Source organism: Acinonyx jubatus, chromosome B1 (assembly GCF_027475565.1).
Source record: "Acinonyx jubatus isolate Ajub_Pintada_27869175 chromosome B1, VMU_Ajub_asm_v1.0, whole genome shotgun sequence".
Taxonomy (NCBI): Eukaryota; Metazoa; Chordata; class Mammalia; order Carnivora; family Felidae; genus Acinonyx; species Acinonyx jubatus.
This window is the reverse complement of record NC_069382.1, coordinates 114,625,986-114,646,057: the sequence shown is the minus strand read 5'-3', so window position 1 is coordinate 114,646,057 and position 20,072 is coordinate 114,625,986. Positions and strand designations below refer to the sequence as shown.

Sequence of the window (20,072 nt, the reverse complement as noted above, 5' to 3'; positions counted from 1 at the left end):
GCGCCCCTGGATATTTATTTCTAACCGAATTGCATTATAGTTGTGGTTCGTAAGTACTGGGTCTTTTAAATTTATGGCTTAGAATGTGGTATATTTTCATAAAGTTTATGTATGTCCTTTAGAAGAATATAAAATCTCTAATTATTGAGCACACATTTTTTTCTATCCTATTTGGCCTGTTACTGAATTGTGTTTATAAAACCATTATTTCAGATGATTTGTCAAAATCTGCTTACAGCTCCCTCACTTTGGCATCACGTTTTGAAACCATGTGATTCAGTACATGCAATATTAAAATGTTCACGTCAGGAAGACACAGTCGGGAAAAACAATTCATCATTATATAGTGCCCACTTTTATTTTTGCCTTCAAGTTTATTTTGTCAGATATAAAAACAGCTTCACTTTCTTTTAATTAATATTGGCTCAGGAACTCTTTTTACTTTCAACCTCTCTATGTATTTATTTTTTTCTCTCTTGTAAACCATGCATAGCTGTTTTTTTTTTTTAAGTTTGTTTATTTATTTTGAGAGAGAGAGAGAAAGAGCACACAAGTGGGGTAGGGGCAGAGAGGGAGAGAGAGAGAAAATCCCAAACAGGCTCCACAGCATGGAGCCAACGAGGGACTCGAACCCACAAACCATGAGATCATGACCTGAGCCGAAACCAAGAGTCAGACACTTAACCTACTGAGCCACTGAGGCACCCCTGGTGGTTTTTAAAATCCAGTTTGGTATTCTGGTTATTTGATTCCCTGTGATTACTCATATGTTTCGCTCTACTACCTCGTATTTGTTCCTCTCTGTTTTCTCTTTTCTTCTTTTGAATTGCTTTTTTATCTCATTACATGTTTGTATCTACAGGTTTTGAAAATTCACATCCTATTTCTATGATTTGAATGGTTGGCTTTAAAATTTTAACGTGAATTCTTAATCAAAAAGCATCTAAAGTTCATCAACGCCTTTACCTTTTCCGCAACACTACAAAGACGTTTAAACATTGAAAATGTTTACTAAGCACCACAGCCTCTGCCAAGCTGCCCACTCCTCCGATTTGCTCACCTCCTCTCCTTCTCCCACTTGTCCTTCTGCCGCCCGTCCATCCCTCTTCAGCCACACTGGCCTCCTGCCCGATTCCTGAACAGGCCACGCACATTCTCACCTGAAAACTCCCCACTGACTGGTTCCTCTGCTGAAAACTACATACCCAAGACAACTGCAAGACTGTTTCTCAGCATTCGAGCCCACTTGATTTGACACCTTACCTGCCATCTTATTTATAATTGCATACCTTTTGAGCACTTCCTAGAGGCCGTCATTGCTTTACTTTTCTCCATACCACTTACCACCTTTTAGTATACTAAATAACTTCCTCCTCTAGAATCTAAACTCCATGAGGAAAGGGATTTGTTTTCTGATGTTTTTTAAACTGCCATATCCCAGCCCCTAGAACACTGTGAGGCTCATAGTAGGCCCTTAATTATTTGTTATATTCAATGAATCCAAGCCCAAAACCCAGATGAGAGCTGACCAACGTCCTCAAATTATTGGGGGATCCCCCGACTCTTTTTGTTCTATCACTACTCAGAACCACGGCTGAGACAGATGATTTCTATTGAGGGCTCTCCGTTTGGAGCGTTATTTGTACCAGTTCAATTTTTCCTGAGTGTGTTTCCTTTTTGTTCCTGGCCTTATGCTGTTTCTCTAATCAGGCTCCTTGCCCAGACCCCACTTCCACAAGTTCTGTCTCCTTACACAGACATGCAAGTTCTCATCTTCCTGGCCTGCCAGCATCTGTACATGCCTCCGGGTGGTTTGGCAGTTTTTAGCCTCTCCGAAGTCCCTGAACTGTGCATAAGGTTTGCTCCTGCCCTCAGAGGATTTCTTCTACATTTTTGAAGACTCATCCATTCATTGGAAATATTTTTAAAGGAATTTTAAATTTAATTTTCAGACTAATTTTTAAATTTGACTTTAAACGAATCTTTAATGTTTCCAATGTCTCTGAATCCAGCAATCCAACGTCCAGCTGGACCCCAACGTCCAGCAATTTGGGGTTCCTTTTTCCTGTTCTGTGAAATATACTTGGTATGGCCTGCCTTTCTTCCATAGCGATCTATTTCTTCTCTTCACTGGCTCATTGTTAATGTTTATCTAAGTGAAGACTTTTGTCCAACTCTACACCAACCTTCTAAGTGTGAATTTTCTGGCCCCCACCAGAAACTAAAACCAAAATTGAACAAAGGCTAAAGAGTAGATGGAAAGAAAAAGTCCAACAGACAATCTTGTGTTTGTTTCATTAGAGAAGTTTAAACTATCTGAAAGAGCAGGGGCCATTTTTACTGCAGTGGAAAATTTTGAACCTATTGCCTTAATGTTCATTTAGTTACACTGGCAGAACATCCTGAAAAAGCTGAAGCAGGGGATGGCAAGGTGAAAACAGCAGCTTGTAAAACTTCCTGGTAACCACAAGATGAGAAAAGCTCAATATCACCAAGCTAAGCATGCTGTTCCAGGAGACACTGCTTTGGGAGCTATCCCCAGTGATCTCCTTGCTGGCTACATGTAAAAACTCTCCCTTCTTGAACGCAATCTTGAACGGGTCTTATTAGTTATGCTCACCAAGGGACAAAATCCCTGCATTGAGTTGCAAAGCTCCTGTGGCACAGGCCATCTTGGACTAGCAGTTTGGGAAAACTTGCTGAGGAACACTGAAAGGTGGAAGGAGTCTTATAAGCATATAGTTCAATGTTCTTTTTCTTTTTTTTAATTCTTAACATTTATTTATTTTTGAGAGACAGATCATGAGCAGGGCAGGGGCAGAGAAAAAGAGGGAGACACAGAATCTGAAGCAGACTCCTGGCTATGAGCTGTCAGTACAGAGCCTAATGTGTGGCTCGAACCCATGAACCATGAGATCATGACCTGAGCTGCAGTCAGATACTTAACAGACTGAGCCACCCAGGTGCCCCTAGTTTAATGTTCTTAAAAAGGGCAGCCTAAGCATGGTGAACATGATCTTTTAGGAATCAGCATATGTGAGGATACAAGTTTCCTACTGTAACAAGTCATTGCAAATTTAATGGCTTAAAATCACACAAATGTATTATCTCACAGTTTCCCTCAGTCAGAAGACCAGAGTGGCTGAATAGAAAGTGGCTTTTAGAGTCTCACAGGCTGAAATCAAGGTGTGGGTAGAGTTGTTCTCCTTTCTAGAGATCTAAGGGGAGAATCCGTTCCTCACTCTTTCAGATTGTTGGTACCTATTTCCTTGCTGGCTATCAGTTAAAGGCTGTTGTCAGCTTCCAAAGGCCACCCACATTCCTTGGCTCTTAGCCCCCTCCTCCATCTTCAAATCCAGCCATGGTGGGTCAAGTCCCTCTCACTTTAACTTCTCTTTTGTTCTCATCTGCTAATAAGAAATAATTTGGGGATGTTGGTGGCTCAGTCAGTTAAGTACCCAACTTCGACTCAGGTCATGATCCTATGGTTCATGAGTTCAAGCCCTACATCAGGCTCTCTGCTGTCAGCACAGAGCTCACTTCAGATCCTCTATCCCCCTCTCTCTCTACCCCTCCCCTGATCATGTTCTCTCTCTCTCTCTCAAAAATAAACATTTGAAGAAATAATGTAATTAGATTGGACCTACACAGATAATCCAGAATATTTCTTCATTTCAGAGTCTGTAACCTTAATCACATCAGCAAAGCCCCCTTTGCCACGTAAGATAACCTACAGTTTACAGGTTCTGAGGATTAGAATGTGGACCTCTTTTGGGGGACGATTATTATGCCTACTACAGTGGGCAAGAATCCAGTTTGTAGAAACCAGGAGAAAGCAGATCAATTGTGAAAAGGTAAGTCAGGACCACAAATGTTCACAGATGTTTTCCAAAGCCCAGAAGTTTCTCTAAGAAGTACAACAGGAGATTAGCAGAGATCCACGAGTCAGATGAATGTCCAGGACTCAAGTAGGCAGGATTTGACATTCTTTAGCCTAATGGCCACTAGTAGTCTTTCAGGTACCACCTTCAACTTTATCTGTGCTGGTGTGTTTTCCCTCTCTGGAATGGCAAAGAATTCTTTGTGGAAGAGGAAGGCCTGAGGCACTGTTCTCATCACCTACTAAAGCTATCTCTTGGGCTTCACTTTAAGGATGGAAGCAGTTGGCATTTTGAATCCAATTGGGTGCTCAGTCTAGATTATAGGCCACCAGCAGAATATCTTTTTTACTTTTTTTTTCTTCCATCTCTCCTTATATATTGACTCACTGTGGTCTGAGTTAATATCTCAAATGTATGATTGTGCTAAAAGCAATAAATAATCAGTATCTGCCAACATTTTTATTTTTGCTACCATTTCCCCTGATTATATGTCTTGGTATGGAGAAATATAGATTTACCAAATATTTTGACATTGGATAGCGATGGCCACCAACTCTCTAGACTATAAAATGTCTTCCTAATATCCTTCCTCCCCTACTAGCTGTTTTCATATTTTAGGTTACATTACTTCTAGCATTTGTACATCCCGATGGCAAAATCCCTATCAGATAGGAACGTACTCTCCCTTAAGAGTAGTAGAAAAATGTGGCTTAACACACAGAAATTTATGTATCTCAGGCAAAAAGCCTAGGAGTAGGAAGGCTCTTTATGTCTTTCCACACTGTCATCCTTTGTGTGTCTTAATCCCCATGGCTATTGTGTCATAGTCCCAGCATAGCTGGGTAAGAACCATGAGGTGTAGAGGATGAAAGAAAAAGCATTCTAGTGAAGTTTTCCTTGTCCCAAGTCCCAGGTTTTCCTTGTCCCAAGAGACTTCTGCTCATATCTCATTGGCCAACGGTGGATCATAGATTGAAGAAGAGTCTAACAAGTAAGCATTTTTATCTATCCAGGATTCAATTTATGAAAGATAAATGGGAGATTAGATATCGAGCAGGCAAATGGCAGTGCCTGACAACTATACTGCTATTATAAAGAATAAAGATATATGGGAGTGCCTGGGTGGCTCAGTCCATTAACAGTCCGAATTCGGCTCAGGTCATGATTTCATAGTTTATGACTTCAAACCCACATTGGGCTCTCTGCTGTCAGCACACAGCCCTCTTCAGATCCTCTGTCCCCCTCTCTCTGCTCCTCCCCCACTCATGTGCGCATGTGTACCCTCTCTCTCTCTCAAAAACAAACATTAAAAAAAGAATAAAGATATACATGTGTATATGAAAAATACTATACACTGTTAAAGTTGAAAAAGCAAGTTGCAGAAGAATATGCATTTGAATCCATTATTACAAAACAAAAATTAAAAAAAAAAAACAAAGACAAAAAACAAAACTAACTGCTGTATGTATGTTTGTATGTGCATGTTAGGGGAATGTTACACCTTAAACAGGAATACAGCTAATGATACAGTGAAAATGATATTACTGATAATAAATAGGGATTACATCCAATAATAATAGCAAACGCACACAATATCTGTTATACTGCCACATGCTGTTATATTTAGCAAACATTAACTCATTTTATCCTCATAATAACTTTATAAAGTTTCACTAATGTTTTCCTTAATTTACCGATGAGGAAGTTGACACACAAAGAGTTAAATAACTTGTCCAAGATCACAGATCTAATAAACATTAGAGATGGAGTTTAAACCCAGAAAGCCCAGTCCACAGTCTGGGCACTTAATCCCTACGCTATGTATTATTTTATAATTTGAAAAGAAAATAATAAAGCAATTACCTCTGCTTCAAATCCACCCAAAGCAGCAGCAGCAAGAGCAACAGCAATAGAGCAGGAAGAGCATCCATGAACTCTAAGCAAAACCTGGGCTGTCACTGCAGATTTGTTGTCAGTCCTCCCCAAGTGTTCTCTTATCTTTGCGTGCCTTTTCATCTTCCTAAAAACCATGGTTCTCCCTACATGGACACCCAACCCAAGGAAGCTGCTCAGGATTCCAAACCGACTTTCCCCAGAGAACAGCACCCCTACTTTTTCTCCTCTTCCTCTCCCCTCTCAACATGGCTGTCCATGCACTTCAGAGCGTTGCAGTTCTCTGGACAAGTCGATAACTATAAAATAATGGGAAAATTGTTTGTCCCAAATGGTGGACCAGTTTGAGAGTATAGAGGAATGAACCCTAGCATTCCAATATCTAGAGACACAACTCATATTTAGATTGTTTTAAAGGTCCCAAGGATCTCCCACATACTGCTGCTCATTTAATTCAGTCTTCATGGTAACACTGTGAAGGTTTTCATTCCTATTTTACAGATATGGAAACAGAGGCTCTGTGAGGATAACTAACTTGTCCACCACGTTGTTGCTGCTAAGAGTGGCAGAGCTGATACTAAGTCTGATTATTCTTTCCCCAAACTGCAGCCACCTCCTTTTACACAAACTTTCTTGGCCAGGAATTTCCACATACGTTGCCAATGAAGTCAGTGACTTGAATAGTGAAAATTGATGATCACTGCTGGAAAAATGAAGCTTGAGGTGCAAGGAATAGAGGAGAGGAAAGGAACGTCACTTACATGCCACTGTTTGCATGCACAGTGGTGTATTTGGGTTAAAACCATCTAAATAGTCTTTTAGCCTCAATTTTACTTTTGCATTGACACAGTCTTTTAGTTTATGCTAACTGCTGGACAATATTCATTTCTAAAGCTGTATTTTTCTTTCTTTCCTAAATACTTAGCTCCTCTGCTGCTTTATCTAGAAATAAAAGGTTATCACAGGTGAATATTGGTAATATTCAAAAGTTATAAATAGTTTTGTAAGTAAAAACAGTATAACAGTTGTAAGTTTTAAAGGTAGAAAAGGATCTTATAAAAATTAAATTTGTACCACAGTGAATTGCGGAGACTGTTGGTTTAAGAAATGCAAACAGGCCAAGTATTTAGAGTTCCCACCGTAAAATGATGCAAGTCAGGTCTTTGTTCCTGCAGTAAACTTGAATCAAAAGAGCAAATAGGGGCACCTGGCTGGCTGAGTTGGTGGAAGAGGTGACCCTTGATCTCAGGGCTATGAGTTCAAGCCACATGTTGGGTGCTGAATCTAATTTAAAAAAAAAAAAAAAGAACTTGCAGAGGGAAGATGGATGCTGGGAGGGAAGGAGGATGCTGAGTTCACCTCGTCCTGCTGATTGCTTAGATTCCACCCACACCTGCCTAAATAACCCAGAAAACCGCCAGAAGACTAGCAGAACGGACTGTCCAGAGCTAAGCATAGACAAAAGGCCCACGGAAGAGGTTAGGAAGGGCGGAGAGGTGGTGCACGCCACACGGCCTGGCAGGAGGGAGCTGGGGTGGTGGAGGGGCAGCCCTCCCAGCATGGAAGAGCCTCTGAGTCTGATTTGCAAAAGCCGAAGGGCCAGACGGAGTGACTTCTGACAGCCAGTGGGACTTACCATCTGGAATGTTAAAACTCAACAGCTCTGCTCTTAGGCAGTGGGAAGGGCAAAAGGACACTGGGAGGGAGAGTTGTTGAGCCCCGGGAGACAGAGCTCAGCTCAGTGGGGAACAAAGGTGCTGGCAAGCGCCATCTCCCTCTCCCATCCCCCAGCCGAAATCCCAAAGGGAACCAGTTCACCAAACTTGCTTGCACTGTGCAAACACCCAACACTGTGCTTCTGTGGATCCATCCCTCCGACAGGTCTGCCTGCCTTCCTCCTGGTGCTGCAGGGCCCCTCCTGCAGGAGACCACCAACAACAAAGCAAGCTAAGCTTGCCCCTCCCGCCCCTGTGCACCTTGCAGATCGCCCCTCCACCCTCACTAATACACCAGATCCCATCAAAGCAGCACCACAAGCCTGGCAGCGTGAAAGTAGCCCAGAAAGGGGCCACACCACTCCATAGTGAGTCCTGACCCTGGGAGAGGGGAAGGTAAGGTACACACTAGTCTGACTGTGGCCCCAGCGGTGGGCTGGGGAAAGACATTGGGTCTGACTGCGGCCCCTCCCACCAACACAAGTTACTCCAGACAGCACAGGGGAAGTGCTCTGCAGTTTGGAGCAACCGCAGGGACTACCCAAAATGACGAAATGGAAGAATTCTCCACAAAAGAAACTCCAGGAAGTAGCGACAGCTAACGAATTGATCAAAAATGATTTAAGCAATATAACAGAACAAGAATTTAGAATAATAGTCATAAAATTAATTGCTGGGCTTGAAAAAAAGCATCGAGGACAAGGGAGAATCTATTGCTACAGAGACCAAGAGACTAAAAGATAGTCATGAGGAATTAAAAAATGTTATAAATGAGGTGCAAAATAAAATGGAGGCGACCACAGCTTGGATTGAAGAGGCAGAGGAGAGAATAGGTGAATTAGAAGATAAAACTATGGAAAAAGAGGAACCTGAGAAAAAGAGAGATAAGAAAATCCAGAAGTATGAGGGGAGAATTAGAGAACTAAGTGATGCAATCAAACAGAACAATATCTGTATAATAGGAATTCCAGAAGAGGAAGAGAGAGAGAAAGGGGCTGAAGGTGTACTTGAACAAATCATAGCTGAGAACTTCCCTGATCTGGGGAAGAAAAAAGGCACTGAAATCCAAAAGGGACAGAGAACTCCCTTCAGACATAACTTGAATCGATATTCTGCATGACATATCATAGTGAAACTGGCAAAATACAAGGATAAAGACAAAATTCTGAAAGCAGCTAGGGATAAACACGCTCTAATATATAAAGGGAGACCCGTAAGACTAGTGGCAGACCTATCTACTGAAACTTGGCAGGCCAGAAAGGAATGGCAGGAAATCTTCAATGTGACGAACAGAAAAAATATGCAGCCGAGAATCCTTTATCCAGCAAGTCTGTCAGTCAGAATAGAAGGAGAGATAAAGGTCTTTCCAAACAAACAAAAACTGAAGGAATTCATCACCACTAAACCAGCCCTACAAGAGATCCTAAGGGGGATTTTGTGAGTGAAATGTTGCAAGGACCACAAAGTACCAGAGACATCACTACAAGAATGAAACCTACAGACATCACAATGAATCTAAACCCATATCTTTCAATAATAACACTGAATGTAAATGGACTAAACGCGCCAACCAAAAGACACAGAGTATCAGAATGGATACAAAAACAAGACCCATCTATTTGCTGTCTACAAGACCTGAGGACACCTTCAGATTGAAAGTGAGAGAATGGAGAACTATCTATCATGCTACTGGAAGTCAAAAGAAAGCTGGAGTAGCCATACTTATATCAGACAAACTAGACTTCAAAGGCTGTAACAAGAGATGAAGAACGACATTATATAATAATTACAGCAACTATCCACCAGGAAGAGCTAACAATGATAAATGTCTATGTGCCGAATACGGGAGCCCCAAATATATAAAACAATTAATCACAAACATAAGCAACCTTATTGATAAGAATGTGGTAACTGCAGGGGACTTTAATATGCCACTTACAACAATGGATAGATCAACTAGACACAGGATCAATAAAGAAACAAGGGTCCTGAATGATACATTAGATCAGATAGACTTGACAGATATATTTAGAACTCTGCATCCCAAAGCAACAGAATATACTTTCTTCTCGAGTGCACATGGAACATTCTCCAAGATAGATCACATACTGGGTCACAAAACAGCCCTTCATAAGTATAAAAGAATTGAGATCATACCATGCACACTTTCAGACCACAAGGCTATGAAACTTGAAATCAACCACAGGAAAAAGTCTGGGAAACCTCCAAAAGCATGGAGGTTACAGAATACCCTACTAAAGAATGAATGGGTCAACCAGGCAATTAGAGAAGAAATTAAAAAAATATATGGAAAAAAACAAAAATGAAAATACAACCCAAAAGCTTTGGGATGCAGCAAAGGCAGTCCTGAGAGGAAAATACATTGCAATCTAGGCCTATCTCAAGAAACAAGAAAAATCCTAAATACAAAATCTAACAGCACACCTAAAGGAAATAGAAGCAGAACAGCAAAGACACCCTAAATCCAGCAGAAGAAGAGAAATAATAAAGATCAGAGGAGAAATAAACAATATAGAATCTGAAAAAAAAAACTGTAGAGCAGATAAATGAAACCAAGAGTTGGTTTTTTGAAAAAATGAACAAAATTGATAAACCTCTAGCCAGACTTCTCAAAAAGAAAAGGGAGATGACCCAAATAGATAAAATCATAAATGAAAATGGAATTATTACAACTAATCTCTCAGAAATACAAGCAATTATCAGGGAATACTATGAAAAATTATACGCCAACAAACTGGACAATCTGGAAGAAATGGACAAATTCCTAAGCACCCACACACTTCCAAAACTCAAACAGGAAGAAATAGAAAACTTGAACAGACCCATAACCACTGAAGAAATTGAATCAGTTATCAAAAATCTCCCAACAAGTAAGAGTCTAGGACCAGATGACTTCCTGGGGAATTCTACCAGACATTTAAACCAGAGATAATACCTATCCTTCTCAAGCTGTTCCAAAAAATAGAAAGGGAAGGAAAACTTCCAGACTCATTCTATGAAGCCAACATTAGTTTGATTCCTAAACCAGACAGAGACCCAGCAAAAAAAGAGAACTACAGGCCAATATCCCTGATGAATATGGATGCAAAAATTCTCAATAAGATACTAGCAAATCTAATTCAACAGCATATAAAAAGAATTATTCACCATGATCAAGTGGGATTCATTCCTGGGATGCAGGGCTAGTTCAACATTTGCAAATCAATCAATGTGATACATCACATCAATAAAAGAAAAGATAAGAACCATATGATCCTGTCAATCAATGTAGAAAAAGCATTTGACAAAATTCAGCATCCTTTCTTAATAAAAACCCTCGAGAAAGTTGGGATAGAAGGAACACACTTAAACATCATAAAAGCCATTTATGAAAAGCCCACAGCTAATATCATCCTCAATGGGGAAGAACTAAGAGCTTTCTCCCTGAGATCAGGAACATGACAGGGATGTCCACTCTCACCGCTGTTGTTTAACATAGTGTTGGAAGTGCTAGCATCAGCAATCAGACAACAAAAGGAAATCAAAGGCATCAAAATTGGCAAAGATGAAGTCAAGCTTTCACTTTTTGCAGATGACATGATATTATACATGGAAAACCCAACAGACTCCACCAAAAGTCTGCTAGAACTCATACCTGAATTCAGCAAAGTCGTAGGATACAAAATCAATGTACAGAAGTCAGTTGCATTCTTATACACTAATAATGAAGCAACAGAAAGACAAATAAAGAAACTGATCCCATTCACAATTGCACCAAGAAGCATAAAATACCTAGGAATAAACCTAACCGAAGATGTAAAAGATCTGTATGCTGAAAACTATAGAAAGCTTATGAAGTAAATTGAAGAAGACATAAAGAAATGGAAAAACATTCCATGCTCATGGATTGGAAGAATAAATATTGTTAAAATGTCAATACTACCAAAGCTATCTAAACATCCAATGCAATCCCAATCAAAATTGCACCAGCATTCTTCTCGAACCTAGAACAAGCAATCCTAAAATTCATATGGAACCACAAAAGGCCCCGAATAGCCAAAGTAATTTTGAAGAAGAAGATCGAAGCGGGAGGCTTCACAATCCCAGACTTTAACCTCTACTACAAAGCTGTAATCATCAAGACAGCACGGTACTGGCACAAAAACAGACACATAGACCAATAGAATAGAATAGAAACCCCAGAATTGGACCCACAAATGTATGGCCAACTCATCTTTGACAAAGCAGGAAAGAACATCCAATGGAAAAAAGACAGTCTCTTTAACAAATGGTGCTGGGAGAACTGGACAGCAACATGCAGAAGGATGAAACTAGAACACTTTCTTACACCATTCACAAAAACAAACTCAAAATGGATAAAGGACCTGAATGTGAGACAGGAAACCATCAAAACCCTAGAGGAGAAAGCAGGAAAAAACCTCTCTGACCTCAGCTGCAGCAATTTCTTACTTGACACATCCCCAAAGGCAAGGGAATTAAAAGCAAAAATGAACTATCAGGACCTCATGAAGATAAAAAGCTTCTGCACAGCAAAGGAAACAATCAACAAAACTAAAAGGCAATCAATGGAATGGGAAAAGATATTTGCAAATGATCTATCAGATAAAGGGCTAGTATCCAAAATCTATAAAGAGCTCACCAAACTCCACACCCGAAAAACAAATAATCCAATGAAGAAATGGGCAGAAGACATGAATAGACACTTCTCTAAAGAAGACATCCAGATGGTCAACAGGTATATGAAAAGATGCTCAACGTCACTCCTCATCAGGGAAATACAAATCAAAACCACATTCAGATACCACCTCACACCAGTCAGAATGGCTAAAATGAACAAATCAGGAGACTATAGATGCTGGAGAGGATGTGGAGAAACGGGAACGCTCTTGTACTGTTCATGGGAATGCAAACTGGTGCAGCTACTTTGGAAAACAGTGTGGAGGTTCCTCAAAAAATTAAAAATAGATCTACCCTATGACCCAGCAATAGCACTGCTAGGAATTTACCCAAGGGATACAGGAGTGCTGAGGCATAGGGGCACTTGTACCCCAATGTTTATAGCAGCACTCTCAACAATAGCCAAATTATGGGAAGAACCTAAATGTCCATCAGCTGATGAATGGATAAAGAAATTGTGGTTTATATACACAATGGAATACTACGTGGCAATGAGAAAGAATGAAATCTGGCCTTTTGTAGCAACATGGATGGAACTGGAGAGTGTTATGCTAAGTGAAATAAGTCATACAGAGAAAGACAGATACCACATGTTTTCACTCTTATGTGGATCCTGAGAAACTTAATAGAAGACCATGGGGGAGGGGAAGGGGAAAAACAAAATAAAAGGTTAAACGGGGAGGGAGCCAAAACATAACAGACTCTTAAAAACTGAGAACAGGGGCGCCTGGGTGGTGCAGTCGGTTAAGCGCCCGACTTCAGCCAGGTCAGGATCTCACGGTCGGTGAGTTTGAGCCCCGCATCAGGCTCTGGGCTGATGGCTCAAGGCCTGGAGCCTGTTTCCGATTCTGTGTCTCCCTCTCTCTCTGCCCCTCCCCCGTTCATGCTCTGTCTCTCTCTGTCCCAAAAATAAATAAAAAACGTTGAAAAAAAATTAAAAAAAAAAAAACTGAGAACAAACTGAGGGTTGATGGGGGGTGGGAGGGAGGAGAGGGTGGGTGATGGGTATTGAGGAGGGCACCTGTTGGGATGAGCACTGGGTGTTGTATGGAAACCAATTTGACAATAAATTTCATATTAAAAGTAAATAGATAAATAAATAAATAAATAAATAAAATAATACTTAAATGGGGAAAAATAAAATATAAAGAATACATCAAAGGCATATAAAAATGATTTTCTTTCTATATTATATCTAAAGTGTCTATAAGATTCGAATAGATGAAATAACTTGTTTAAAGAAAAAAAATAAAAAATAAAAGAGCAAACAAAGTTTCTCATAGGTTCCTCAACTGCAAATTCTCTGAGATTTTTATGCCTGAGGTAGAAGTTTCTGAAGATGAGTATCTTGACCTATTTCAACCACCATGACCTCCGAACTTTGTTCTGAACAAGCTGTGGAGCAGTATTAGAAAATCTAAGCAGTTAAAAATTTTTTTTTCTACATTTTTCAGAGAGAGAGAGAGAGAGAATGAGCAGGGGAGGGGCAGAGAGAGAGGGAGAGAGTCCCAAGCAGGCCCTGCGCTGTCAGTGCAGAGCTTGACCATGAACCATGAGATAATGACCTGAGCCAAAGACAAGAATCAGACAATTAACTGACTAAGCCACCCAGGAGCCCCTAAGCAGTGTTTAATTGATAAAATCTGATACTTGACATTTAAAGCACAGCAACTGGAAAATCTGTGAACTAAGTTAAATTGATATAGTAACTGAGTGTGGAATTTAGAACTAAAAGGAACCTAAGAATGTATTTTAGGGCTCTTTGCCAATGTTCAGGAAAGACTCCTTTCTCCTTGCTAGGCCCCCAAATAGTTGATAGATTATTTTTATAAGGCACAAAAAGTTTAGAACTTGGAAAAGCAGATATCAGAATAGTTTTTCAATAATGTCCCTTTTATTTTGGAGGTAATAAGTAATAAGCGGATACTATCTGAACAGGTTTGTTAGCTCTCTACTAGTGAGGTTTCTTTCTATAAGCCAATTCATATATCCCAGGAGAATCTCCATGGCTCCCCACTCCGCCCTGTCAAGAAGGCTTACAAAGTCAAGTTGTGTATACAACCTGCTCACTGCATCTCTCCTCATCAGTAACCTGCCTTCCTCTTTTATATCCCAAACAATTCATAGTAATGACACCTAATTATAACTTGTCCTTTTGAATTTGGGGTGCCGAAAGGCAGGCTTCTTCTACTTTCTAGTAAAAATATTAACAGGCATCCAAAACTTCTCATAGCATAGCTCATGATATGAAAGCTTCAGACCAGCTCATGCATTCATTTTCTCTCCTTGTATAGATTTTTCTCTTCTTACAGAACTTATGTAGATTATTTCTTTGGTACCAAATGTCCCAAGCCCTGTAACACCGTGTGTTCTTAGATGCCATTTGTCCAATCCATCTTCTTTCCCAATGAAGGAAGAATAGTTACTGGGCAAATGATCTGGAAGCACATTCACCTGCAAGTCAGGGTTGCTTAAAGACTAGGCTAGCACACCTTCTAAACTAACACTGGAATCACCTTCACAGCATCCTCCACAGATGTTTGATTATGGAACTTCTGCCTGAACCCCTGGAATGAGCAAGCCAGGGAGAGAGGAGCTCTCTCCGTACTTCCAAAGTGTCTCTTCACCTTAAAGTATTATGTTGAGCCCTCTACTATAATGATTCTTCCATTGTCGTAGCTTTGTTTCTGGAGTCTGCCAAGAAAATATCCTCTCTTTATGTCCATTTCCATACACTGTGACCTGTGTCCTTTTTTTCCCCCTTATACAGACCCTTTTTAAGCCCTTTTTAAAAACTCTACATTCTCAGGAAGTGGTGTCAGCATTGAAGAAGTTTCACATATCAGTTACTAGAATCATATTAGCTTTAAAGGAAATGAAATTACTCCTGCAACTGCAGAGACTAAGAGGAAAATTAAGTTTGTGATGACTTCCAGCTTGAAGCAAATTCATTTACACACACATGCACACACTGCCCTACTATCTATCACTGCTCTGATTTCATCTGTGACCTAGTTTGTGGCTTCCAAAACTTTACACTGCTGTGGGAAGCTCATTCTTAAAGATATTTAGCTTTCTTACATTATACTTTATATAAAACTTTGGCTATATGTGAGGCTTCCCATTTATCTCAATATCTCATCAACACTGTGATTTTTTTTAATTAAAAATTTTCACTTGGCAGTCAAGAATTTTGAAACAATAAGATACACATGATACCGAAAATGGGTAATGAAAAATCTTAGTTGAAATGTATTTAATCCACCAGTTCCTCACTCCCATGGATTCAGACTGTGAACTGAGAGAAAAATCCCAATCACATGCAATTGTTTGCCATTTCATTGAGTTTTGCATATTACCCACTGCGAATGAGGGGCAATTATTTTAAATAATTTTTTATTACACACAAAATTGGAAGGTGCTCCACTTACTAATTAAAAATCACCCTTTGATTTTTTTTAAATCATCTTTTGATTTAAAAGCCAATGTATCCAGAAGAAGTTCTGAACTGATTTTTATACATTTTATCTGCAACCTGAAGACCAGGATTATAGTCTACTATAGTAGCAATGGGATATTTTAAAGACAAGCCATGACAGTCAAGTGTCATTCAACTGACTTGTTAGAAGTATCCACTCTCACGTCCCTTGTTGCTCATAGTTTCATAGGATTCCAACCTTAGGGAAAACTACCACACATTTCTTCCTGAAAACACACTCTGAAGACACCCCATGCCTTTTTCCTTGCTAACAATAACCCTGCAGTGGCATTGTTTGTAATGAAGGGACAAGAAACCTCAGCAGAATGTCTGACTTGTACATACATGTTTTTATTTAACAGAAAAGATGACTCCACAGGCTGAGTGTTCTGCACCCGAGACCCTAGCTCAGGAAGAAGAGCATCAGATGCAGAGAATGATGGCAAAGCGTTCGAAAATCATCAAGGAGCTGATTCAGACGGAAAAAGACTACCTCAATGATCTAGAGCTGTGCATTAGGGAAGTGGTTCAGCCCTTGAGAAATAAACAGGTAAATGTGACTTTGAGGGTCTCCCCCCCCCCCCACCATATCCTAAATAGGATGACCAGCACTATGAAATCCAATCACCCAAGTGGTAGTATCTGCTGCAAGGCGGGTGGAGTGATGGGCCTTTTTCCTGGAGTCCCCGGTTTGGGGTGATCCCGGGTGTCATCAGACTCACACTTCTTGTGTCAGCAGAGGGATACCCAGATTCCCTCCATTTGGCCAGGGAAACTGTATTCTAAAATATGGGGGAAAGGAAGTTCATGGTTTCCATCATTTTGAAATTTCTTTGTGTTCTTTCTTGGATTCTCATGGAACTGATAACAAAATGTGAGCAAATAGGCTTCCAGTTCAGGAACCAAGCACTTGATCTGATTCAAAGATGATCCAGGATTTGAAAGAAAAAAATATTGTGTCCCTCCCTCCCCCCATACATTGAGAGCTCAAATAAACTTATGATTATTCAGCAAAGTAAAATTCAACATAGAAACCAACCTGAATGTAAGGTAACACTTGAAGTGTTTATAAGTTAATCATTCTCCTCCTTTTTAATCAAAGGCTTTTCAGGGTATTTCTTGTAAGGAATTAGAGTATAGGTACAAAGGTATTTGATTCATATATAGGTGCATGTATACACACACACAATTTGCATGAACATAAACTCACACATATATCTGGCTCTTTTCATCCATTCAACACATTTATTAAGTTCCTGATGTGTACTCGGCACTGTTCCCAGCACTGGGGTTACAGTTCAGTACAAAACAAAGTTCTGCCCTTATGGGGTTTGCTTTCTAGTGGGGGAGAGGAAGAGTCAGACAATCAATAATAGATGAATGAACGAATGAGTAAATAAATAAATACAAATTAAGATATAATAGATGGCGTTAAGTATAACAGAGAGAACTATTGTGGGGACGAGGGATGGGGCATGGGCACAGAGGGGTGATGTTTCTATTTCAAACACCATCGTAAATGTAGACCTTTCCAATGGGGGACGTTACAGCAAAGAATTGAAAGGGGAAAAGGTGCTCCAGGCTGAGGGAGAACAAGAGCAAAGCAGAGGATAACCTGAGGAGTGATAACCTGATCACTGAGGGGGATACATGGTCCTCACACACAATCGAACTGATATACAAAAGCATAAACTACCAAGTAAAGATGATCAGAATTCCACTACTTAAAGATAATCACTATTCACATGGTTGGGAACATCCTTGCAGGCATCAGTTGGGACATTTACACACACACACACACACACACACACACACACACACACACAATGACACATATATTTTTACATAAATGTAACAAAAACTACACATGCTATTTTATAGCGTACTTGTCTCATTCAGCAATCTGTTTGATGTTTCTGGCCATGACTACTGATACTTATACATGTTTTTCTACTGTTACTGATGCTGAGACACACTTATGTTTTGGGTGTGGTCACCTTATCTCCTTAGAATAAATTCCTAGAAGTGGAATTGCTAGATCAAAGGGTATACGCATGTAGCATTTTGACAAAAAATTTTCCAGCTGACAACCAAAAAGTTCATACCATTCTCATTTTCGTTTTCATTAACAGTGCTTGAGAAGTCAGAATACCTTTTTATATATTCATTAGCCCTTTGTATTCTCTTCAATCCCTATTCATATTCATGTCTCTTGCCCTTTTAAAAAAAATATATGGTTTGTCTTTTTCTTATTGTTTTACAAAATCTCTTTATATATTAGAGATGTTCTTTTTTCATCCTGCATGTTACAACTAATTTTCTCAGTTTGTCTTTTGCCTTCTAACCTGTTTAAGGTTAAAAAGTTAAAACCTTGTTTAAGGTTTATTCATTTGATTTTGCCATGTTTAAGTGATCGAATATATTTAACTTTATGGATTCTGGGCTTGGCATCTTAACATGTACCCCATGATTATAAAAATATTGCCAGCCAGTTGTCTCAACTTCAATTATTACATCTTTCACCCAGTACTTACAATATGCAGAAGCAGAGTTTATGTTTCTTTTTCTTTCTAAAATTTTTTAATGTTTTTTTAATTTATTTTTGAGACACAGAGACAGAGCATGAGCAGGGGAGGGGCAGAGAGAGAGAGAGGGAGACACAGAATCCGAAGCAGGCTCCAGGCTCTGAGCTGTCAGCACAGAGCCCAACGTGGGGCTCAAACCCACAAACCGTGAGATCATGACCTGAGCCAAAGCGGCCCCAGACTTTATGTTTCTTAACATAAGACTCCTCCAAGAAATACTAGAAAAAAATATCTGGTCTAGAAATTAGGAAAAGCAGTGCAGATCAAGGTGACCTTAGATATAGAAGTTGGGTTTTGTTTTGATTTAAGACAATGTATGAAGAAGGAATTTTTCCTTCATAGGAAGTTACCTTTAGTTTTACTCCCTCCTGGCTTTCAATAGGTACTTAGTATCTGTCAGGCCCTGTTCCTAAGGCCTCATTTGTATGCTCATGTAATCCTCTCACAGTTCTCACATTGGAAGGTAACTGGTGGCTGTCTGAATCTGGAAATTTCTTATTTATTCTGTAAGAGTAGGAACAACAAAAATGGTCATGATAAACAGTCATTCTCTAGTTACATTGCTAACTCTATAAAAATATTTTTGAAGTTTTTTTTTTCTTTTAATATAAACTAGCTGTGTCTCCTATAACCGCTGCTCTGGCAATTATATATTTTTTGAAGTTTACTTATTTATTTTGAGAGAGTGCATGCAAGTGGGGAAGGGGGAGGGAGAACATGAGAGAGACTGAGAATCCCAAGCAAGCTCAGGTGCTGTCAGCACAGTGACTGACTTGGGGCTCAAACCTGACCCGAAACCAAGAACTGGATGCTTAATCAACTGAGCCACCTAGGCACCCCTGTTCTAGCAGAAATTTATACTTATTAATAAAATGTTTATTTACATACCTCTTAAAATGTTGATTTGAAATGCACCTAGCATCAGACTCTGCCACTATCTACCTTCTCTTATGGTGAGCTTTTACCATCACTCCCATTCTCTGAGAAATTTAGAACCTAGCCCGACATCAATGTCAGATGATTTCAGTATTCAGGCAAATGACGCACACAAACCTTGGGGCCTCTCCCCCAATTTCTTGCTCACATTCTGGGATCTTTGCCTCAACCCCATGTCAGCCCTTCACTCCAGGCCCATCCCCTAGAGCTGCCCTTACCTTTACTTCACCCCTTCAGAACCGGAATTTCAGACTTAGCATTTTCTAACTCTCACGTCCTGTCTCCCAGCACACTCCCACTGGTTTCCTCTCCCTGACAAGTTCCTGATGCCATCGGACGTCCATGCTATTGACCTCACCACCTTTTCACCCTTCACCGATAGCCTACACCTGATTTCATTAACACAGGCCCTCCATTATAATCACTGCTTGCAGATGAACTCAATTCCCTCTCCTCCCTCTCTTTCCATTTACTTGCTTGGAAAAAAACCCCAAAACCAAAAAACAACTACCCTTGATGAAGTTCAATTTTCTGCCTACTTTACATCTTGACCCATGCAGCTGGAACCAATGTCTTCTACAGTTCATGACCATTTTCTTCCGGTGGGGTGCCCAGTAATGTCTTTGAAGGGACTCTCACATCTTTCTCCTCACATCTCAGACACTCCCTCTTCTGTCCCAACTCTTAGCTAATATCCTTTCTCACCATTTCATTGAGAAAATAGGCACAATAAGAAGATGCACACTGTCCCAACACCACGCCTATCAACCTACCTGCATTTCTATCCTTATAGCCTGGCTAATGGTTCTGCTTCTAATTAAGGACAACCTTCTATCCCCTCAGGCTTCCTCAAGGATATCATTCCTGCCGGTGTCCTTTTTCTTTT

At 40.0% G+C, this 20,072-nt stretch overlaps 1 protein-coding gene across 2 annotated transcripts in view; it reads left to right on the top strand.

Moving 5' to 3' along the window:
* ARHGEF38 (Rho guanine nucleotide exchange factor 38) overlaps positions 1-20,072 on the top strand; it is a 132,703-nt gene that overhangs the window by 21,330 nt on the left and 91,301 nt on the right. For both annotated transcript variants that reach the window (XM_027061842.2, XM_015062612.3), the window contains exon 2: positions 16,028-16,215. In XM_027061842.2, the coding sequence (XP_026917643.1) occupies positions 16,028-16,215 (188 nt within the window). The remainder of the gene's footprint in view (positions 1-16,027; positions 16,216-20,072) is intronic.